This window comes from Homalodisca vitripennis, chromosome 1 (assembly GCF_021130785.1).
Source record: "Homalodisca vitripennis isolate AUS2020 chromosome 1, UT_GWSS_2.1, whole genome shotgun sequence".
Lineage (NCBI taxonomy): Eukaryota > Metazoa > Arthropoda > Insecta > Hemiptera > Cicadellidae > Homalodisca > Homalodisca vitripennis.
In genome coordinates this window covers 112127500-112153365 of record NC_060207.1, presented here as the reverse complement: position 1 = coordinate 112153365, position 25866 = coordinate 112127500, and the positions used below count along the sequence as shown (strand labels likewise).

The 25866-nt window shown below is 34.2% G+C and overlaps 1 protein-coding gene across 2 annotated transcripts in view; it reads left to right on the top strand.

Annotated features, from left to right (window-relative positions):
• LOC124369354 (major facilitator superfamily domain-containing protein 6) overlaps positions 1-25866 on the top strand; it is a 68176-nt gene that overhangs the window by 23329 nt on the left and 18981 nt on the right. For both annotated transcript variants that reach the window (XM_046827341.1, XM_046827335.1), the window contains exons 5-7: positions 279-458; positions 24593-24860; positions 25290-25477. In XM_046827341.1, the coding sequence (XP_046683297.1) occupies positions 279-458; positions 24593-24860; positions 25290-25477 (636 nt within the window). The remainder of the gene's footprint in view (positions 1-278; positions 459-24592; positions 24861-25289; positions 25478-25866) is intronic.

Here is a 25866-nt window from a genome sequence, read left to right as displayed (position 1 = left end):
GAATTTAGCAATGGAAGCTGGACTTCAATAACCTGTCATTACAACTGAGACTGAAAGTTTCATTATTCAGATTCCACCTATAACTGTTGTTAATACTATTTTGTTGCAATCAGTTATTGGATTGTCAATTATTAACACTTATTGAAAACCGGTCAGTCGTAGCAAATATCAACTTACACCTATGTTACTTATTACATCTTATCACCCACGTTTGCCTTAAAATACATAGAAGAACACATGTTAATATGTACATAGTTGATAATGAATGTATCTTACAGATGAGGTGTGAGCTAGGATCAGGGTTTCTACAGACAGTGTGCCGAGACTGGAACTGGTCATCTCTGTGCGAGAAGAGTGTGCCTGTGTTGACTATCCTTGGTGACACTCGTGCTACCACATCTCCTCAGTCAGTAGCTTTCAATGCCTTGTTATCTCCTCAGCACACCCTGCCCCTTGAGGTAACCTTGTACATATTCTCATTTTTCGTCTTTAATATAGAAGGGTAATAGAGCTTTTACCTGTAATGTGTGTTGTCTATTTCAACTCACCTGATGGTGGAGTATGAAATGAACTGCTTTCATGCAGATCATGTTGCTTTGGTAGTAATTTTTTTCAAATAAAAGAACAAACATAGAGATGTGCAGAAGTTGAAGCAGCTAATGCGTGGCCGAGAAAGGTGTTTCGCCACCTTCAGCTGCTGTTTTATTCGGATTTGATTTCAGTTATATTAACCATTCTAAAACCTTGTTTAATTAATCCCTGAAGTTGTTGTACAGTAATTACAGACATATCAGAATTTACAATTGGAAGAAAGGAATGATTAAATATATTTACTTTTTAACACTTTGTACCCTGGGCCCTTAATGTTTCGGCGTGGCTCCCTGGGGGTTTTATGATGCTTTTAAAAATTCTGTGTTATTACAGTAATTATGTTATGAACTCATACTATATATCTTTTTAAAGATAGAGATACATACTTTTTTAAATGTATACAAATATAAAGTTTATTTTCAAAATAAAATTATTACATACTATTGAATGTTATGTAAAAAATACCAAAAAAAGTTTTTGCTACATAACTTGTTAGTTCAGGTAGTTCGCCTTAGTGTGGTAATTTTTAAAGCACAATGGTCTGAATCAAATACAGGATCTTGCAAATTTTCGTTTAGATCGTTCATAAAATCAATATTTGGTCCCAGGTGTGTATCAAAATCATCGTCACTTTCCGACTCGGAGTCAAACAAAAGATCGCGAATTGCATCACTTTTGATTTCATCACCCATATTATTTAAACTCGAAAATAATAAGTACTAAAGAATATAAAAGAAAATCAACGGAAAGTCGAGAAGAAAGAACAAAGCGAGTGTAAATACAAAACAAAACACACGGATAACCTCACATTGCCTTTACTTCATTCAGTAAGAAACTAAAGTTCTGATTATTTACAAACAGTGAAATTCACATTTATAATACATTATAATAACATTTGCTTTAGTATTTGTCGGCAAGATTTGTAGAAAACTTAGTAAGACATCACTAAGACTCACAACAACACACAACGTGAAACACTACAAAGCAAACTGACAGTACCGACGATCAGCCGTGGCGCTTACGATCAGCTGTCTAGACTGGCTTTTAGTACCACGATAAGTATACGTATTTCATTACTAAAACGTGACCCAGGGATCTCAAAACCAACAAATACGAACTTAGACAACCAATGAACATAATCAAAGTGTTTGAATCCAAAAATAAGTTGACAGAGCTAAATAATGCAATTAAATAACACGACCTGAGCTATACTCGGGTGCCGGTAGCAGGCGCTGCTGACGCGGCCTGACCTATACTCGGGCTCAGGGTACAAAGTGTTAATAATCATTGCAAATGTTATGCTTATTTGCAATGGTGAGTTTACAAGTATTTCAATTCAGTTAGGCGTTTTAAATGAGCTAATCTCTGGCAGGAAATCAAAGCAAACCTCCTTTCACTACTTTTTACTTCTCCCCTTATTCACACTCTTAGTATCTGTATTCAACTTATGGAGTGTACTTAGTATATGTAGGTTTCAGTTTGTTATTTCTGTTAGTCACAAAATTAGACAGCATTACTATATTTGTTATTTAACAAGTCTGCCACAGATATCATATGTACAAATGTTCAGATATTATATATATATATATATATATATTATATATATATATATATATATATATATTATAAATGCAAAAGTGGATGTTGGATGTTTGATACTCAATCATACAAAACTCAGTGGGCAGATTAAGACACAATTTAGCATGTATATTACTTATATCAGAATCAAACATAGACATAATTTTATTCCAAATATCATCCACAAATACTTTTAAAAGTAATTTAAAGAAAATGTATTTACAGTAAGCATAGGCAATATTTTTGACAGCTGACCTGACAAAACTTAATGTTCCATGCAGTGTTCCAGTATTTTGTATTTGCATAAAACAATCGGCTTTCATAGTGTGATGTAAATATTAATGACAATTAGCATTATCTAATTGTCATCCAAAAGTCATTGGTCACTCCCTGTTATTTCTAGACAGTTTGACCAATTTAAATAAAAATTTGGGGGTCTTTGTAAGTTAATGAGACCTACTCTTTTATATATCAAAAAAGTTTATAGGAGGGGGTGGAGTGTAGCCCAACTAAAAATTTTCAAATCAAAACTCCTTAGATGTAATGCATTGTTGGAAAGGGAATCGAATAACAAACATTTTGGTGCAAACTGCAAGTTACTATCTGTCACTGTGTCAGGCTACTGTCATATATTTAAAGCACTGCCAACTATTGTAAGCCTAATTTTACATGGTTATGTTTAAAAGTTAAACAAAAAAATTCTGAATTCCATTCTCTGTAAAATATGCACATCGCTCAGGTTATTGAACTGAGGATCAGGAAATTGACTTTTTGACTGACTGAAATAACAAAATACTTGACCATCTCAGAATTTGATGAAATTCGGTATGAAGGTAACCTTAATATAGATTAGGGTAATCACCGATTTCCCCCCATATATTTCATACGATTTCAAAGTTATGGCTATGTAAAGTTTCTCAAAATCCATTAAAAAACCGAGACCAACATATTTTGAAATCACCATAGCTTTTCTTTTAATTTAGCTATAGAGATGAGAGTGGTGTTTTACTCAGTTTTAATTGTTTTTTCTTTTTTAGGCACAGCACAACATACTTTGTTATAAAAAGTTGTTTTGAAAAATCAAATTCAAAATTTTGATTTTCTCAAAAAATGCATTTTTGAAAGTTAAATAAAAATTCCTATACATAGTTTATATTTTTGGTAAGTGATTCTCAAAATTTGAAAGTGGGAAGCTAATGGGTTCATAGTTAATTAACCCTCTCCCGCTCGCATTGTTTCCAGGCATTTACGGTGCTTCTAACCTCAATTAATTCGCTCTGCTGGTCGCGCTTGGTCAAAATACGCAGCGCCTCAACTTACATACGTTCTGTCATTGTAATTAACTATAATTATATATATTAATTATTTTACTATATATTGGTTCAATGAAGTTGATTGTACGAGACCAGGGAGGGGGCACACGGACAGCTGGGCGCCGGGTTGTTTGTTGATGTTACTTGGTGAAGGTCATTGTCTGGCTCGCCGTCACTGCCCCTGCCACTGTGATCACTCCGAACTACATCCTCAATGCTACCAACCACTTTACAAAGCTCTGGTACATCACTACACTCACTTGAATCGTCGCAATCACTACTAATAACGAGATCGATTTCACTGTCACGAAGTGTACGACTACAACCCGCCATTGTTTCCGCACAACTAATATAAATAGCAAAATAATGGAATAAATCTACTGTAAAACACCAGTTCATTTACGGGTAAATGGTCTCCTGATAGCAAACAACCCGTAGTAGTACAAACTATTGCTACTCGAGAGCAGCACTTATCGGCTCTAGTAGATAAAGCAGTGCGTGCCGATCTGTGCCGTTTAGGCTGCAGTGGCTATGTGGTGGCCGTGCCGATTCATGCCTTGCGAGCGTGAGAGGGTTAATAATTTTTAAAAGGGTGTTGTATGAAACTGTTAGTCAGCCTACCTGCTACAGATGTTTTTATTGTATTAATTTAATCATCAACTCAAAAATACATTTTTAACACTTTCAGCTTAGGCAGAATTAAATATTTGTGAAGTTTTTGTTGCTCATTATTAGGTAGGCTAAATCTTTCCTGTAGGAATGGGATCAACTTTACAAAGTATGTCTGTCAGTGGTACCCACAATACATTCGGATAAAAAACCAACAGGGTGCAGAAATACTTTTACTTCAACTTCTTCCTTCATTCTCTCCCACCACATATGCTAGCTATCAGTTTTGTTCATATGCAGGAGTTTTATATCCATTTCTGCCATTTTTAATCTTTCAGAGCATTTTTGGATGTTCACTGTTTACTCAGTTGTATCTCCAGAGAATATTTTTACATTTATCTTTGATATTCTTGAATTTACAAAGATAAAAGCATGATAATCCTGTGTTCCCTTAATAGTTACCTATTAGCTGAAACGATTATTCATAAATTTCTCAGCCTCAACATACTCATCTGGAGTGTAGAAGGTAAAATTAATTCCAGACAAATGTTCAACTACCTGTTCATACAGTTGGAAAGAAATAAAGATATGGTCTTCATATGGACATTGTAGGCTTGTTCTTTATGAAGTCTCTTCATTGAAGCTCGGACTCCATCACAAGCAAGATTTTGGTGTAGAAGCAGAGTGGAAATTTCAAATCTATATCTTATTTCATATTTGAGATATCTAGAGGAAAGCTAGGCTTTACTAACACTCAGCCTAATCCCATGGATAGAAAGTGCACCATCAATGAACTCCGCATTACCCATGAATAAATGTTTTCATGCTAAATTTCAAGTTTAGGTCAATTTGTTCTCAAAGTATTGTGTGGACAGACAGCCATGCAGAAGAGACATTTTGTCTGTCCCATAAATGATAGGTTTGCTAATGCTCAGCAATGACATGAAGTGTTGGGTCATATAAATTTTGAATCTTGGATACACTATTAACTCATGTACTGTATATTTTTCGTTCTAAAACAAAAAAGACGTGAGTAATTTACTGATTGTACAGACCTCCTGTAGTTAAAATGGTTAAACTTCGATTTGTAATAAATTAAAGATTACATTGGATCTAGTTTTACCTCTTAAATCACACTGTTTATGATACAGATTGTGAAAGCAGGCATCTATCTTATCAACATACTTTGTTAGGTATTATTGTCTATAAATCATACCATGAAACTGTATAGTACACATGTACACAGTAAAATTACAAATCCGTTTACAACATAATTTGGCTTTATTGTAAAACACTAATTCTACGATGAGTGTTACATATCAAATGAAATATAATGATAATGAAAATTAGTCATCCTGTGAATTTAAAGTAAAATTCTATTCTTACTAAACAATACAATAAGAATATTGAAGTTTTTGTGAGTTTAACATTTTCAGTATTAGTTTTAGAAGACTTGAAAAGGTTAACAAAATTCACCAGATGTTTTTAGTATCTGTACAAAACAAGTATTCAGTATAAAAACAATTCTTGTGCAATTACCTTAGGTATTCATTTTAGTGGATTTTATCTCATTTATTGGAACAGTTAAATAAATAGTATATATATATAATATAATTATTGTATTTACTACTGGTAGATATGCAAAACATAATATAATAAAATAACTTTGTGTGTGTGTGTGTGTGTGTGCGCGCGCACGCGCGTGCGTGCGTGCGTGTTGTTCTAAAAAATATCAATTGTATTACTAAAGCTAAATTATTGTTTCTTAAGCAAACATTACAAGCTACTAGTAAACTGCCTACAGCTTTCTTAATAAATCTGAAATATATAATTTTTGTTTTTACTCCACATCAAAACATTGTTAACATAATGAACATTTTTTTAAATACACATCCGCTTATGCATGATGTGAGTTGAAGAGGGTGAAGATTATCAAGATTGGTAGAAGGTGAATCAATGACCAATGTGTTCAAACTGTGATCAATATGGCTTTTATATCACCTTTTTCCTTTGGCGCTATCTTCCTTGTTCATATTATTTTTTACTCAAGCACACAAGTGGTTATATCAAGCACACAAAACGTCACAATGTGGAGAAGTCAGCCATGTTGGAACACAGTTACAAAACAAAACGTGCAATAGATAAATCATCAACATTACTGACAAATATTCTAAACTTTACCCAAAGAGAATGTCATTGTAACACATGTCAGACAAACAAATATAGGAATTTTAAATAGGAAGAATTATCACGCTCATTTTACCATCCTTGGTGCTCTTAGTTAAATTGTTAATTAAGATTTTAGGTATATGACTTTATGGTTCAAAAGAAGAATTGCAGAGATATTCTGTGTGCAGCTCAATAATGAAATATGCAGTTGCAGGGAGATAACAAAATTGTGGAGGCATAACAAGTTACGAGATAGCAACATTATTGCGAAGTGATAACAAATGCAAACGGAACTAGTCATATATTTAACCACCTGGGTAGGTTATTCAACCAATAGAGTGTTCAGCCAAGAAAAAACAGATGATCATTATGAGTGAAAATTATTTTGCTTCTGGCTTTTATGCTTTTGGAAAGTGAAAGAACAGGACAGTCTGAATCAAAAATACACAAACATTTATAAACATAACCCTGCGTGTACACACAGTTGTGCTATAAAATTAAAAAGATATTTTTTTAACAATAGTTTCCCATTTTTCTTCATATTAATGTTGCACTCTTATTTGAAAATGGACGTTTTGTATTTTGATTATAAAATAAATAGTGACAAAAACTGAATAAATTTTCCTTTTATCTACAAGGTATTCTATGACCCAAACTTCTAGAGTTCTGGAATTGGGTCCTCATTGTTTCAATTTTTAAACATATACATTATTACTTGGACAAACATATTTAATTGAGTTTTTAAAATATTTCAAGACCAATTATGTGGAGTGGTTTAAAGATTAAAAAATTATATACCAAATTGAATTAAGAGATCAGACTGTCCTTCTGTACTTATTATGATTTTCATTGCATTTTACCCAGTATTAAAGTTCCAACTTTTGAACAAGAATTCATAAAGATATGGAGTTTATTCCATTTGTTAAGTATCTAATAAACTATGATATTTTGGACATAGCCATTTCTTGTATAAATAGACATTACTACGAATACCACTGTTTTGACACTGACTCTCTTCATCAATACTTTTGTTTTGATGTATATTCCAGCCTAAACTTGCAGAAACCACATCACACACAATACACAGATTGTAACATCATCTGTATAATCACAGATAATACAGACAGATAATTTACTTATTCGGTGCTATGGACACTTTGCTTTTGGGTTACAAAATAACATTAATTCTGATGTTTGCTTTTTAAACTGAAAGTGTCAGCTATAGAAAGAAGCCATTGTGGAAACATTCATAAATAACATTCAACTAAAACACTTTTGGAAAAGAAAAGCAGAATAGTTTTTTTTATCATGATTGCTACAAGATATAAGATTAGCTTGCATTAAATTGTAACCATGCGTAGACAAAGTTGGAGTTAAGATTTAACAACATAACAATCACCCATGATAAGGATCCTCATGGAACATATTTATTAAGCAAAAAACAAGAGTGATGTAACTTCTTTGGATATGATCTTGCCTAATTTTGCCAATATGTTTATGGAGTGATCTGACAAAAAAGACTTGCCTTTTAGTTCAACTGAAGATTTTGTGAAGATGTGTGGATTATGACTAGTTGGTTTTCCTCATGGAGACACCAAAATAAATGATTGGATCATATTAACATTTTATCAGCCATCTACCTCACAATGGAAGTGTAAGTTCAAAACTAGCTTCCTTTTTTTGGCGTGCTTGTGTGTGCACATGCATGTGTATTAAGAGGTAGGACGTCCAAACTATGCTTTTTTGAAAGAAAACATACAGGCAAGCATTTAAACTATTATTCAAACCATAACAAATCTGTCAAAGAAAGTTTATTTGTTAGAGCCTATGCTCAGATGAATACAGATTAAAAGTGAAAAGATTAATCTATGATTTTAACAGATTGAACTTTGACCTGCTATACAAAGAAACAAAAGCACAGACAGCAATAATTTAAATATTTTTAATTTTTTAAGTTCAAATTTTTTCCTGTATGTGTAGATTTGTTATTTTATCTCTATGAATATTGACATAGAGATCATCAAGTCCTATTTCTAAGTTTTCAAATTAGATTAGTCTATGTGACAGACAAACTCCATACACTAAAAAAAAAAATAATTAGCCGTATGCCTATTTCCAGCCTAATAATAATTTCCAGTGTAATAAAACTAAAGTGGTGTAAAATGTTATAAATTTGAAATAGTATGATTTTATTAGTAAATCAAAGGTAACTCTGGTTACCACCGCTATGCTGCACTAGGAGCAGGCGGTAACTATGGTCACCACAGAGTGTTGTAAAATGAAGTCAGTGTGAGGCCAGCACTCGAGCTATCACAACACTGTATTTCTCGCTCCTCAAAAGGTACTTTTTATGCGGTTCGTTTTTACATTAGACTTTTTCATTATTTTTAATGATTTTTAAACTTTTTTTAGTACTAAATGATTGTGAAACACAATAGATCTTTCCCTGGGTCCAAGTGGTATACAACAACCAAGTTCTAGGCGTAAAACAGAGCCGGTATTGAGTTCAGACGATGAGGATGACAACATGGACGATGTGGAGTACCAGAAAGACTCGGGAATTTGAGGATCCTGATTACGAGACCAACCCACCCCAATGGAGCGCTCACAACCGGATTGGAATGAAAGATATTCCCTTTACTAGATAGGAAGGATTTTTAGTTCCTTTGCCAGATGAAAAATCTCCAATTAGTTTTTTCACACTGCTTTGGATATAGTTTTTTTAGAGGGAATTGTAAGGCAACCAACCAGGACGTACTTGATTTTTTTTGTGGGCTCCATACTATATCCGGCTCTTGAATTGGTAAGTGGAAAGACCTATCTATCGAAGAGTTGTTGGTTTTTCTTAGTCTTATTTTACACATGGGCATAATACAAATGCCCAGACTATTGAAAAACGAATAAATTGTTTTCTTTTTGTTTCCCAAATTTCATGTCATGAGACTGATTTTTTATTATCTTTCGTTGCTTGAATTTCAAAAGCATCCTGATCCATCTAATAAGTCATCTAAAGTCCAGTTCCTTACTGATTACTTCAATAACAAAATGAAGTCTGTGTACTACCTGTAACACATATTGATTTAAGTAATAAATCAATATAAAAAGGTTATAATGCAATAATACATGTAAAGTAAAACACCTAATTGCATAAAGCATCAAATAAATGCGTTGCATAGTAACAAAGGAAAGACGTTCAGTCAACGGAACAGCCACAGTCAAAGGAATGAACCAATGTAGAAATAGAACATCACGCTCACTCTAATGGCAATTTTAGGAACTACGGCGAGCTAGCGCGACAAACAACGAGAAAACATGGATCACTTATAACTGCGTATATTTGGATCACGTACACGCGACAGCGGTATTTTTTCTGCACTTGGCTCTTGACGCGAACACGCGACAAAAACTCTTAAGGGGTTAATGTATTTTGGTGTACCTAATGATTTTTGTGGCAAGGGACATGCGGCTAATGTTGTACTAAACCTAATGCAAGGAAAACTAAATTGCGGACACAGCCTTTACATGGACAATTATTATAATAGTTTTCTCTCACATCCACTCTTTTGAGAAGAAATACGTACAACACAGGTATGCTTCTATGGGATAGAAAGTACATTTCAACGGATGTTAAGTCACCTAAGTTGAAAAAAGGAGAAACCATTGCACGCTACTCTGAAAGTGTATTGGTAGCTAAATGGAGGGATAAAAGATTAGTGTCTTACATATCCACAGAACACACTAATGAAATAGTTACTTTAATCAACCACAATCAACTTGAAAGGGAAAAGCCTCTGCCAATCATGGTATATAATCACTTTATGAAGGGAGTTGACTGAAGTGACCAGATGATGGCCTATTATCCATGCCAGAGGAAAACCATATGCTGGTACAAGAAGATTTTTATTCACATGTTGCAGATGCTCATGATGGACACCCACTACCTTCAACTAAATGTGAATTTCTTGTAATGAACAAAAAATGCCTTTGTATGATTTTCTCTAGCAGTTGTTGACTGTCTCCTACTGAATCCTCCTGTACCTCCAAGGCCATTGAAGCGGAAGAATGTTGACCATGTCCCTTCCAAGATTGTAGTGCAAAGGGAATCATGAAACAAGTGTTATGGCATTGTTTTCAGTGTGATGAACATCCTAGTTTGTGTGTGTCTTATTGTTTTGACTAATACCATCAATAATGACAGACAAAAAGAGATTGTGGGGATGATTATATTTATGGTTTTTTTTTTCAAGTATTGAAAATATAACCTTTCATATTTTTCACGATATATTTGTAAATAATAAACAACTTTTGGGTGGGTTCGGCTGGGATGTATATACACATTTGTATCAATATTTTATTCTAGTAAACTTATTTCTTCTTTTTTCGTACATTTTTATAAACTTATGTACAGTACGCGCTGAAGGTTCGGCTCCGAGTCAACCGAGCGGACTATGGCGGGGTACGGGTGGATTGCCCGATATAACAACTGTTCTGCAGACATCCGCCAATGTTTGGCCCGCTGCAGTCTGAATATTTATTGTCCCTGTTCTCCCTCACAGTTGAGTATTCACTGTTGTTAGATGTGGACAAGTGGTTTAAGTGCGTTATACACAATTCATTATTTTAGTTAGTATTGAGGTTAGTGAATTTTGGTAGTTGTAGGGCGTTACAAATTATTTCATATTATCCTTGCTATTAAGGTTATATTACAAGTTTTAGTAGTTTTGTTTTGATTCATCATTTCAGTCAGTATAATGGCCCGATACGTTTCCAAAGTGGCTCGAGGAAAAACTACGAGAAGCCAGGCTCGAGAAATTATATGGAGGGTTAGTGAGTTCATGGCAAATGAGTCGAAACTATCTAATGATGAACAAATCCCTATAAATAAATGTTTAGAAAGAACTGCCACGGTTTGTGGTGTTTCAAAGACACTGATTAAGAAGATTCGCGTGAAAAAAAAATTATGGATTCTTCCACTGAAGGGGAGTGTTCGTTCACTACCCCTAAAAAATACAAAAGAAAAAAGAAAATAGTAGAACTAGTAGTGTCTAGAGTAGTTTTTAGAGAATACGAAAGGTGTCTGAATCTTGTTGTTTATTTATTTATTTATTGAGTCCTCGTTGTTAGTAAATAACTGTTGTTGAATAATTTGTTGATTATATTGTTACCATTTAGCTCTACTGCTGTTAAATTTTCTTTTTCGAGCATTACTCATGTAAGTCGGAATTGTTAATATTATTATTATAAGGCTTGACTTTGTTAATCGCACATTGTGTGTTTAAAAACAATAAATGATTCTGATACCTAAGATTTAAAATTAGGTGTAAACCTGTTTATTTGTTGTTATTGTTTTTTATAGTTTTTTTTTAAATCTAAAACATTGTTATATTGTTGTTAAGTCTTTGTTGCAATGTTAAGTTTTAGTATTTTAGAATTATGCAGCAATTAATTTTAAGAGATAAAATATGGAATGCATTTTTTATGTTGACTGTTTGTTATTTCATATTTTGATTTAACACACTGAGAAAACATGTATCTCATGATAAGCTGTGATTCCTTACTGTAAAAGATGACTTTGTCAATTGCATGATTCATGTTTAAAGACAATATACTTTCTGATTCTGAAACTAGACGACTTTGATAAATGTGTTGTTCGAAGAACCGTTCATGAATTTTATAAAACTGATAGTTGCCTGCCAACTTTTCAATATTGTTAAAAAACAAGCTGAATGAAAAAATTAACTATGAAGGGGGTTTAACTAGCCTCAGAAAAATATTAGCATCATTAAGATTTCGGTGGAAAATTTGAAAATAATAGGCAAATTTTGATTGAAACTAGTGACATAAGAATGAAACGTATAAACTATTTACGAAGTATAAAACAAGCGCAAGCAGAGAACTCTCCTATTGTTTACATTGATGAATCGTATATATTATCATATCATGTGACTGAAAAGGGATGGAGTGACGCCAGTCTTCAAGGTTTTAAAAAGAAAATAAGTAAAGGCGAGAGGGCATGAGTGATGAGTAATGACTCATCTGACGGCAGCAACAGTGAACAAGATGCCAGCGAAGAATCGGAAACGGGTGGTGAGGATGGAAATAACTCGCCATTGGAAACTCTATTATAGGTAAGAACAGCTTTGTAAACAAAGTAAAATCTAGGGAAAATACTGTTCACCACACCGATTTTAAAATAACGATTCTACATTTATGCGTTGAGAATTTAAATTCTTAATTTGTATTGTTAGACGTTTAGTAATTTTACGATTTTTAATCACTAATAGATTCATGACATTTTATTTCTTATCTGTCAGAAAGTCAATTAATATACAATGTATTGCTAAGGTAGTATTCGAATTTTGAATTGAATGCTACAATGTAATACGGTTTAATCCATATATAACCAATGTCTCTATGTATAGTGTATTCGTAGAAATGCTTAAAAAGTAATTTATTGTCATGCCACATAATTAATAATTAAGTTTTTCATAAACAGGATTCTTTATACAACAGTGTTTCGTATTCATTCATCTATCATAAAATTAGTTCATAAACAATACACCACAAAACACTTTCTATTCGAATATAATATAATGAAATTCAACATAATTTCGTTAAAGTTTAAAACTTTTAGTTTATCACAGATCACCAATATAGCCTAAAGTGTTTTTTTTTTTTTTTTTTCAGAAATAAACTATTGCAAAGTGATTCAATGTTAAACTTTCAAATGGTATTGCCGTGTTGCATTTACGTGAATGAGCCACAAACTGTAGGGCAGCGGTGTCGGTGATACATTCCACTTCAGACTAAGTTACGGCTAACCTAAACTATGTATCTGAAAAAATGTTAAATCTAAAATTAAATTCAGTTCATTCAGAAAAACTTTCCTGCTGGTGAAAGTTTCCTGACCAAATAATAAAAAAAAATCCTCACATACAAACTTTTTTGTATCACAATTTTGGCACAGTTAATTTTAAAATATATTTTATTGAAGAAAAGTAATAAGACATTGAAACTTAATACATCCATTAGCATTGGCATAAACAGGAAAATAGATCTGCGAAGTTTCAGAATTTTATTTGTACAGGAAGTTGGTCTAACCATAAGTTGATTGTCGAGCGAGAATTAAACATTGCCGTCCGTGACGGATCATTGGAGAGTCAATGTTTTTATTTGGTTAGTAGGGCAACGACAGGGCCGAACCTTCAGCGCGCGTACTGTACTACAATATTTTCTGTATCATTTGAAGTAAACATTTAAATATATTTTATTATAATTACTCACCACATATTTGTAAATAATAACTGAATTTGAGTGAGTTAGCGAAAATGTAAATAAAATTTTTCAAATTTTTATAAACTTTTACATTAATTTTGGTTTACACTTTTACGTATAAATATTGTTCATGTTTGTTTAAAACAAATAAAATACAGTTCACTTAGCTACAATGTATTCATTCGGAATATTCCCACTGCCATAAAAGGGCGTTCCCTAGTGTGAGCGGTAACTAGAGTCACCAGCTGGCAAGGAAGTATGTCCCCAGAGCTAGCGCTAACCACAGTTAACGCATTCCCATAATGGTAGAGAGTGATAGTTTTTGAGACTAATGAGTAATTTTCATTCATTTCTATCATATTTCATCCAAAAGTAAGTAAAAATATATTTTAAAAAAGTTCAGCATATACAGAAGGGATCTTTAGCAGCGAACGGGTTAATATTTCGAATTCATAGTGTAACTCTTAACAGTACTTAACCCTTTGAGTGCCAAGACCATATATTGAGTTATGGAACTTTTTGCAACAGATGTTATATTCAGGGGTATGTCTAAAAATGCCAGACCCGGAAATCCCAGTGGTGTAGCAACTTAGTAAAACATTTTTTTAACAGGATTATTTCCATAGAAACTTATCATGCTGTAGATCAAAATGCTTGGTTTTAATTGGGCTATTCTTTTATTAGTAAATTTTCTTACAGTTTATTTTTTATGTATATATATATTTTTAACACAAAACAAAAAATTTTTCTTTTTTAACATTTTTTAAAAGTTTTATTGCAGTTTTCACAAATAAAAAAAAACATTTTTACTATGGAAAACACTTTCTTTTCTAAGGAAATATTACTAATAAAAAATGTGCAAAATTTCATAGTGTTATGTTCAAAACCAGGACAAAAAAGAAATTTTTTTTAGACCAAAACAGTTTGGAAAAAATACACACATAGCCTCATCATATACATTTGTGTGTAATCTAAAAGAAAACTTATAAAATTTACTCACCACATACAGTATTTCTTATGCTCAAGAATGAAAGAATGAAATTTCAGTTCAAAATCTTCACTAAATGTTTATATACAATTATTTATATACACTATTCACAACAGTTTGTCTTCACTTCACTTGTATTTGTGCTTTGGGAAGCAGGTGCCATGACAACCTTCCCCACAGATGGTGCAAACTGTTCTAGACCTCTTCCTTCCTGTTTTGAAATCAGGCCCCCTCATTGTACATACAAAACAAGTCTTTTCTTTTTTTCCGGGCAATTTTTCTAATCCCATTTTTCTTTTGTCACCCTCTACATTTACAGTTTTACCTTGCTGTGCTACCCATTCATCAGAAATACTTTCAATGATTTGCACAGTATACTGGTATCTAGAAAGAGGTTTCCTGTTGTTTTGGACACAATTTTCCCTATATATAATGTAGGAATTTATTACCATTCTTGCAAAAAGATTAAAAACAACCTTTTTCCAATACTTAACTGTTCGTCTTTCGTCAAGGTAAGAATAGAGCATCATGTCGAATGTGTCTATCCCACCCATGTGCTTATTGTAATCTAGTATGATGGATGGTTTGTTTTCAACTGTTACCCTGCCATGCCTCCTTTTGGTATGTACAATATCTTTTATCTCAGCTTTTGAGGACAGCAAAACAACTGGTTTTTTTTGTGATGCTTGTTGTCTATAGGCCAGTGTCACTATGTTTCCTTGATGGTAGTACTTCTTCTGGCCAACTTGAAACTTTTCTTTGATTCCATCAGGCAAGCCTTTTTTATTCTTCCTTACTGTGCCAGTAAAAAAGGTTTTTTCCTCATACAATTTTTTGACCAGCGGAATACTAGAAAAAAAATTGTCTGTAAAAACATGAAACCCTTTCTGTAAATAATTACAAGCACGAAGAAGAGAAGTGACAACCGAATAGCCAAGACCATATTTTTTTACCTCATCAGATGGAGATGTGTTCTTCTTACCCTGATAGCAAAATAAGCTCATGCAGTAATTAGATACAGAGTCACACAACACCCATAACTTTATTCCCCACCTATGGTGGTGCTTATTGGGGAGGTATTGTGTGATTCCGGTTTGACTTTTCGTCCCAATTAGAGATTCGTCGACTGACAACTGTTCATGGGCTGTATAAAAGAATTTAAATAGCCTATTACAGTGCTCAATTAAGGGTTTGAACTTTTGAGTGGGGTCGTAACCTGGTTGGTTGGCTTTAGGTAGTTTTTCATTGTCAACAATGTGAAAGAAACTAAGCAAAATTTGAAATCTATTTCGTGTGAACATCTTACTAAACCATGGAGTTGCTTGTGAGTCACTAGTTGACCAATAAGAGGGGATAGTTGGTTTCCTAATCAGGCCCATATTTAAAACAGCAGCAATAAAAGCCTTCATTTCCAAAATGTTCACGGGGATCCAGCTGTGCCTACGACTACCAGGTGAGTCATTGTCTGCAAAAGACGAAATTGTCTGGTTAGCATACCTGTTGGTTTCAACCACAAACATAGTCAAAAGTGTTTCTGTAAAAAATAGTGTAAAATAGTCAATGGGCTTAGAGTCAACAGGTGGGCAATGTCTAGGTCCTGGAGATTCAACATAAGAAAAATCATGAGTGAAGTTACTGCGGCTCTCTTCGTTTATACTAAGCCAAATATCATTGTCTGTAGGCCCGTCAGCATCATCATCCGATTCAGAGGAACTGGATAACACACTCCTATCAATGATTCTACTTAAGTTAGGTCTAGGCCTAACCTGTGTTCCTGACGTACTAGGCCTAGGTCTAGAAACATCAAAGTCACTCTCTGAGGATTGACCTGTATGTACATTTTTTTGTGGCTCATACAATGGATCGGCATCACTGTCATCACTAAATAAATCACTAAGATCGTCTTCTGAGGTTAATAAATTACCATCAGATACATCACCATCAAGTTCTCTGTCCACCTCACTTGATCTAAGGTTCTCAGGATCCATTATTCAGCCATTTGAAAACTACTTAAGTGTTTTACACACTAATAATAAACACTACACGCACAATTCAAACGATTGTAGCACAAAACGTAATAATTACGCTATTAGAATTCAAGCAACAATGTTTCAAAAGAAACAACACACTAGCACGCGGTTCTGCATTCGTCGTCTGCCACGCTACTCAGCTAGTCAGCTGTCGGCAGCGCTGTGATGGACATTGTTTTTTTTTTTAGATTCTCTTCTGGATTGGATTTTTTGTTTCCAAACACCACAGAAAATTAAAGGCATATTATTGGAAATACAATTTATTACGTCGAAACATAAAAATACAGAAAAATATAAACAAAGGATCTTAAAATAGTTGGTGGCGAAGATTCGTCACCATGGCGTTTCTCGCATATACAACTGGTGGCGAAAAGTCGTCACCGTGGCATTTCTCGCATTTATTATTGGTGACGAAATTTCGTCACCGTGGCACTCAAAGGGTTAATCAGCCAATATTTTTTCAAAATAAATATATAGAACTAAATAAGTATCATCAGTTTGTGAATAAAAATGTATTAAGCAAGTTGACCATTTTAACTGTGCCACCATTGGTATCTAAAAAAATGATAACATTTATAGAAAGTTTAATTGCGGAACTTCCATCTACTATTTAGTGATAATTAAAATTGTGAATTTTGAATTTTAAAATTTGGCTGTAATATTCTAATATTTCAACCAACTTAACAATTTATTATGGAACATCCTATACTTTCTTGCAATTTTGGCTATAAAGCAACTTTAAGTGCACTTTAACATTGTGTTTAGGATCAGTAATAAATTTTAGAGTAGGTAATTCATAAATATGAGTATAAAAATTAAATACTATGAAAATAATGACTACCATAACCGACAAACAAGACATTTCATATGGTGAAGACTTTATATTTTTTGAGCTTTGCTGTATAAAGCATAACAACCTAACACATCAATACTATACATAAATATATACTTTTTTATGCAAATATCTTATTTTTATTGTATCAGGGGACGGCTTGAAAGGAGTTAAAAAAATCACAAATGAGAGCTCAGGTCAAATAGTATTCAAAATTAAAGGTCTCTATTAGAAGAACATAATCTCAATAGTAAATATTCATTGCCATTAAGTACAAGTAAATGTACAATATGCATTGTAATTATAATAAAACACTTTCAGATTCTACTAATTAAGATTAGTTATAAATTATTAAAATGTTAACTGACTAATTCATAAATAAAATAGCAAACCATTAACAAAGTTACAAATAAATAAAATAAAAACCAACAGGGTATAGTATTACATGTACAGTAGTTCACAGTACAAACTCAAGAATCAAGAATACAAAGTACTGTGCGGTCAGACTTGTAATATGGTTCTCAGTGATAGTACTAATTTAGAGAAATAAATAAGATACAACATTAAAACTGTTCTCTATTATATAGAAATTAATATACTCAACATCAGGCCATAAATTCTTCAATGGAATAAATTTCCTTTCTTTTTAACCAATTAGGCAATTTTTGTTTGAACTTTTTATTTTCAAAAGTAGAGAGGAGCTTATTGTATAGTTTATGCTGCTGGTAGTTAGTCACTCTTATAAAATTTCTTAAGTCTAATATTAGGTGTCATTAGATTTTCTTTGCATCTAGTGTCAAGATCATGGAGAGTGCTGCAATGAGCATTATCTGAAAGTGTCAACAGCTATTTAGTGTCGGTTAAATTTGGATGATAAAACATAAATGCTAAATTCTTTCAGAATTCCAAAATATACCAGGTTAAAAATATTTCCAATTTTCTTTTCATATAAACCTTCCTCGGATTTAAATGAATATTTTACAAAAAGAATTATCCAAATTAATCAAGCCATCCTCAATATTACCACTTAGGAACACATTTTGCGATTAATTTTTATTTGTAAGATAACGGAAGTGGCACATTTCCCACAAAATAAAAATACTATACAGTATCCTAAGTGTTACCCCCTGTGCGTATGTTTATGTACCACAGATTTTATAAAAGGCCATAGTAAAAGATTAATTAATTTTGGGGCTTCTTGTAATATTATTTTATAATTTTTAACTTGTAATATTGTAACGTAACTGTTTAAACCTGAAGTACAATTTTATTTTAGTTTTTAATGTTCTGTCCGCAAAACTAAAAAAGCCCTTCATGTGATTTTGTTTTATATTAGATATTTGTGCATATAATTCAATAAAATTTTGGATAATAATTTAGTGTTCAGTGGTCTAATTAAATATAGTTTTGATTTAGATCTTTATATGTTTTTTGTTTACTTTCATCCATAAGGAATTCAAAGTTTTTGAAAAAAATACTTTTTTGTAAGCAACATATCTTCTTCTATATACAGGGTGTCAATTAAGTCTGGAACCTCTTTTTTAATTTTTGAACCATAATAGAAAGAAATACCAAAGCTCACACGTGCTTACTGGTGATAGTAACGCACACATCTGCCCAATTACCGACCGGATAATCCCTTTGGGGGACGGCCCAGAAGGAGTCAGACAAAATTCTTAAATAGCAGCATAGGTCAAGTTTGGTATCAAATTAAAGGTCTTACTTAGCAGAGTACATTGCCGCAAACCGGACTTCAAAAGGTGGATTCATTCAGTAGTTATAGCTATTTGAATTTTAAAACAATTGAACAATGTAAATTATTAAGTATTACAAGTAAACACCAATTTATAAGTACCTGTGATCAAAGTAACTGTTCAAAATGTTCCCCTCCCATCATCTGACAATGTAGTAATCGAAGCCAGGAATCAATAATTATTACCAATAACACAACTACTGTTAGAATGTGAAAATGGCAGATTGAGTCATACACAGCATCCACAGAAACTTAACGTTTGGGGAGGTATTATAGGAAATCAAATTATGGGCCCAATATTTATCAATGGTAATTTAAATGGTGACTCGTATCTAGCAATGATCCAAAATGAGATAATTCCTGCACTACAAGCTGCTCTTGGTCGACAATTTCAAAGAATTTATTTCCAACAATATGGCGCGCCACCACACTTTGCTCTCCTTGTTAGAAAATACTAGGATACAATATTCCTTCACAGATGGATTGGAAGACGTGTTGCATTAGAGTGGCCTGCTCGTTCCCCTGATTTATCTCCGCTGGATTTTTTTCTTTGGGGATATCTCAAAGATAAAGTTTATCATACTAAGCCTCGAGATTTGGCGCACCTAAGAAATCTCATAGTCCAAGAAGCTCAAGATATTCCTCGTGACTACCTTCAAAATGCAGTGGATGGCTTTTACAACCGCCAGGACATTGCCAGACGATGGTAGGGGAACATTTTGAACACTTACTTTGATCACATGTACTTAAAAATTGGTGTTTACTTGAAATACTTAATAATTTACATTGTTCAATTATTTTAAAATTCAAATAGCTATAACTACTGAATGAATCCACCTTTTGAAGTCTGGTTTGCGGCATTGTACTCTGCTAAGTAAGACCTTTAATTTGATACCAAACTTGACCTATGCTGCTATTGGAGAATTTTGTCTGACTCCTTGTGGACCGTCCCCCAAAGGGATTATCTGGTCGGTAATTGGGCAGATATGTGCGTTACTATCACCAGTAAGCACGTGTGAACTTTGGTATTTTTTTATATTGTGGTTTAAAAATTGAAAAAGAGGTTCCAGACTTAATTGACACCCTGTATATAAAAATGAATGTTTGTGTGTATGTCCTTTATAGAATCGCAAAATATTAGACCGACCATTATGAAAATTTGTATGTTTACGTATTTTTCCACGGAGAAGGTTTATAAGCTATGCCCATTGATGTAACTCACCACCAAGCGGCGCTGCAAAAGATAAAAGGTTTCAAAGCGCCTGCACACTATAAACTGCAATTACGAGACAGTTAACGTATATTACATAGCCAAACACTATTTGAAGGCGCTAAGTTATTATGTATATTTGTCTTTAAGATACATTTCAGATTGAATTTAAAGTTTGAGTGTTAAACCACTTTACAATAAAGTACATGTACGTGCACAATGGCTATAAACATACACAGATTTTCTTGATCGTGGCAACAAGGCAAACTCTACATCGGCGTTATAAATATAATTCAATTAAACCAGAAGTTCACATACACGGGCAAAGCTTACGAAAAGCGTGCAAAGCCGCGGGAAACAGCTAGTCTTTTATAAAACATTTTTGTGCATGATTAGAAAGCCTGTTATAATGTATATGACAGCAAATTTTATGAAGCAATAAAAATTTATTGATTTTCATTAATAAATTCTATGTAGGTTTAGAAAATAAAGATTTTAAATAAAGTATAGGTGAGACTCAGGCAAATACCAGCTAAGAATTCCTGAGATCACAACGGTTAAAGCAACAATATACTTACATATGAGAGCCGTTCAGAACGTAAAGAAAAAAATAAAGGATGTCTTATTCAAAGGCTATTTTTAACATAGTCTCTCCTCAAATTTAGGCAATTTTTACAGGGTGACATGAGTTATTTTATTCAAAATTCACAGTCTGCCACAAATAAAGTCGACGAATTATCTCTAATGGCAGGCGAGTTTCACCCTGATGTTCTCGTAATCTCCGAACACGGTTTCAAATCTGAAACTGTCCAACAGTTCAGGATTGAGAACTATGTATTGGCAACATCTTTCGATCAATCACATTTTAAAGGGGGAGATGTGGCAATTTTTGTAAAATCTGGTCTGGAATTCCTCCCATTCAAGGTCAATCACACTTGTGACCTAGATTTTGAAGTGGTCGGGATAAAAATGAATATCAATTCCAAAGACAAAATCAACATAATTGGCATTTACCGATCACCAAAAGGGTGCAGCAACACATTTGTTGAACATTTTGAAAATCTTTTAAAATTACTCAATTTAAAGTTGTCCAAGTTCATTATAACTGGCGACTTCAATATTGACGCCTTAGACCACACCGACCCCCTGACCCAGTAGCCATGGGACATTCTTAATTCTTTCGGGCTGATTTGGTCGATAAACACTCCAAAACGAGTAACCACCACATCGAGTAAAGCCATCGACAACGTAATCACAAACATCCCAAACGCCTCGGTCACTGTAATCAACGCAGTCATCTCTGATCACTTCGCTCAGGAGACCATTATTAGTCATTGTTCGTCTCGGACTCAAATCCCTCCATCCAAATTCAAAAGATACTTGATGTCTGAAAACATCACACTTTTCAACTCCTCCTTAGCAAAAGAAACTTGGGCCTTTTTAAATCATTCTGACAGCGTAGAAACAGCTTTTTTGGCATTCCACGACCGCTTAGTTTTTACTTGAATACGACTTGCCCTTTTAAAAATGTCAAATAAGTAAAAAAAAGAAAAACAAACTCTTGGATGACTCAAGAAATACTTTATTTGCGAGATCGTTTGAGGTTCTATCATTCGATTTACGTAAGCAAGACAACAAACAATTTAAAGCATTTTTTAGAAATTTTAAGAGCCAATACTGAAAAACTATAAAATTTGCAAAATCATGGGAAGTTGAAAACAAACTTAGCAATTGTGAAATTTTTTCCAAAACTGCTTGGAGCATTATCAGAAATGCAACGACCCAACCTACTGGCTCAAACACTTTAAAAACACCAAAACTGAAAATCGAAAACGAACTCGTGACAGATTCATTAAACGTAGCTAATGAGTTCAGTTCTTTTTTTTCTCTGTTGCTACGTTTGGCCCACCATTCAGAGGCTCCAACTGTATTGAGGTGTCATCGATGGGACCGATCTCATCAATAGTGCTGTCTCCTGTGAGTGAGGAGGAGGTGTCCCGCGTGATACAGGGACTCAAACCAAAAAAATGTGTGACATTAACGGCATGTCTGTGTAGCTGCTCAAACGTTGCTATAAGCAATATTTTGACTCTACTCACAAATTTGATTAACTTGTCTTTCGCTCAAGGCATCTTCCCTTCCCTTTTGAAATTAGCGAAAGTCACACCCATTTTCAAAAAAGATGATCCCTGCCTTGCAGAAAATTACCGCCCCATTTCAATTCTTCCGGTCATGAGCAAAATTTTTGAAGTAGTTTTTCTGAAGAGATTTGAGTTGTTCCTTGGCAAGTATCAAATTCTTTGTCATGAGCAGTTCGGCTTCAGAAAGAACAAATCCATTATCAATGCCGTCACAAATCTGATTGAAACAGTTGTCGATGGATTGGAGAAGCAAGAACATGTGCTAAGCATATTTCTCGACCTATCCAAAGCATTTGACTGTGTACATCATGATACATTGTTGTACCAGATGAAGACGTGTGGGGTTCGAGGTCTACCACATGAATGGCTCTCGTCTTACCTCAGGAATAGAAGCCAGTATGTGCAGATTGCGAATTCCCTGTCAGAAAAAGTTAGAATGGCCTATGGAGTCCCACAGGGATCTATACTTGGACCAGTCTTGTTCCTTGTGTACGTCAATAGGCTGAACTCATCGCTCCTGAGAGGGAAAATGGTCCAGTATGCTGATGATACAACGCTCTGCATTAGAGCTCCAACAAAACATGAATTAGAAATCATTTCCTTTTTAGAACTGAATTCATGTATTCAGTTTTTTTCTAAATTAAATCTGAGGACCAACAACTCCAAATCAAATGCACTAAATTTCTGTTTGCGGCAAAGAGAGATTGAGGATCGCGCTGCTGTGATGGCGGACGATGTCCTTATAAAGGAAACTGATTCCACCAAGTTCCTCGGAATGAACCTTGATCGAGGTCTGACTTGGGACGATCACATTGAAAGTACCTGCTCAAAGGTTTCTTCAGGCATTTATGCTCTACGGAACCTTTCAAAGTTTTGGTCCCGGGATGTACTAAAATTGGCCTACTTCGGCCTTGTACACCCCCATCTAACGTACGGGTTGAGGCTATGGGGCAGCTGTTCTAAATACAAATTTGAGCAAGTATTTAGAAGTCAAAAGAAAGCTGTCCGCATCATTTCAAAATTGAAATTCTGAAATTCATGCAGAGATGCCTTTAGGGAGCTTGGATTGCTAACTTTGCCCTGTCTCTACATCCTCGATGTCGCCCTGTACTGCCGATTTAAGTGCGAGTTCGTCCAGGGCAGGGACGTCCATCAATACGGGACAAGAGGCAGGGACAATCTTCTGTCGGTTACATCCGCACAGAACAGCCGCATTCAAATATTTGCCATCCGAGGTTGGTGTTAAGCTGATCAACAGCTCCCTGATGAAATAAAAAATTTGAATGAACCAACAAAATTTAAAGCTCGATTGAGACACTTTTTGGTGTCGAGGGTGTTTTACTCAGTGGAAGAGTTTATAATGAGCCGCTGGGATGAAATTTAAAGTAATTGGATCATCCTCTATTTCTGATGGTAAAATTTAGAAGATTTTAAAACGTATGGCTGTAAGTATGAGTCTTAGGAAAGAGTGTGGACTGTGTATGAACGGGTATGAAGGGGGGCAATTTAAAATAGATATACATATTGACGATTGTATGCAATTTTTATAATTGTTGACACAATAAAAAGTGTTATTATTATTATTATTATGTTACATCAGCAGTTACAATGTGATCAATAAGTTTATTACCATGTCTAATGTAGTCTTCAAAGAAATTCAGCGATGCAGCAAGCCTTTTTGTTGTCTTCCATAAGGAGTTTTGTACCTATTTGAGCCTTTGCAACAATTTCATGCACTACATTTTATTTCAGGATAATTGTAGCATAGGATCAAATCTTATTAAAGACTACTTCCTGGAATATATCAGGGAAATCTTAGAACAAAGTCTGTGTAGGTCATGTGACATCTGTGGAAGTACCAACCAACAGTTCAGACTCTTCATACACTCATCCCAGCTACCATGCCATGTAATGAACTTTATTCATCTATTAACTTAAGTGAGAAAAGTATAGTTGGCACATAGTGATGGGGATGTGTAGCACACTCCAGGCAACCTTCAGGTAGCCCAGTGCTACACGCAATTACAGAATAACACACCTCAGAAACATCTCAAACTCTCCATATTCCACCCACTCATTACCTGTCAATATGCACTGTTACAGAACAGTGATTGTCTGTTCACACGTGTCAGCAAGGTACAACTGGCCGGTGGAGATGTGTGGCACACTCCCTACTGCAACACCAGCCTGCAGATAGCACAGTGCCGCATGCAGTGTCAGAGTGACACACTGTCTGACCTCACTAACCTGTCCAACTCTCAAGTGATCTCCCACTACCAGTTCTGGATGTTCACCTCTCTACTTGTGTTCAGCTGGATCGGGATGGCAGTAGTTGTCAGTGTTGGTGATGCCATCTGCTTCACTATCCTCGGTGAGTTGGTATAACTTCTTCATCTTTTGTGTGAGTGAAAAGTTTTATCTTTAAAAATAATTTAAAATTAGTCACTATAACATTGACATGTGATGGTAGTTTTTTATATAATTTTAAATGCATGCAATTTACAACCTCCAATCTAGGAAATGTCAACTAAAACTACAAAATGTAGATTACTACATAAACTTTTGTGGGTTAAGGTAGGATTATTTAGATTTTGCAGTAATATTGCTGTAAAATGGCTGCTTTAAAAAAACATGTAACTTATGAAAGTATTTTAAAATACGTGAATTTGGAAATCTGTGGCTTTTGTTTGTGTGTGGTTGTGTCTGGCTGGTTGGTGGACACTTGAAACACTGGAATGGCACATAAGGACTATATCCTCTATCCTGTGACAAATAACTAACTTGCACAATCCTGTTTTAGGCGATCAACCTGGCAAATATGGTAACCAACGTATGTGGGGATCTGTAGGCTTTGGTCTGTGTGTGATCGTGGCTGGCTGGTTGGTGGACACTTGGAGTGCTGGAATGGCACATAAGGACTATACTCCTGTCTTCTACATGATGGCAGTGATGTTGACACTTGACTTTGTTGTCTCTTCCAAAATAAAGGTACTGGGTACTACATGTTTAACCCTTTCGTATCCATTTATTTGTATGTTTGATTCCAGAGCTCTCCTAGTAAAATTAGGCATAATATAGTAGAAATGTTAGGCAATCATTTGCATTTTGAATTTTGCATCTTATTATTTTTTATTGTTTTGGTTGTTACCAATTGCAACAGGATGTGTATTACATTTTATCAGAACAAAACACAAAATATTTACCAGAAATTTCTTTTGGTATCAATGGTATTGTTTTGAAATAAAGTTCAGTTTGTAGACCTGATTGTCTCTTACATGTTTGACAAAACAAGAGGTTTCTCCCCTTCCAACACTTACTGATCTGTCACTAAATACAGCACTATCTTTTGTTGACTTTTTATGTTTTATATTGCATCA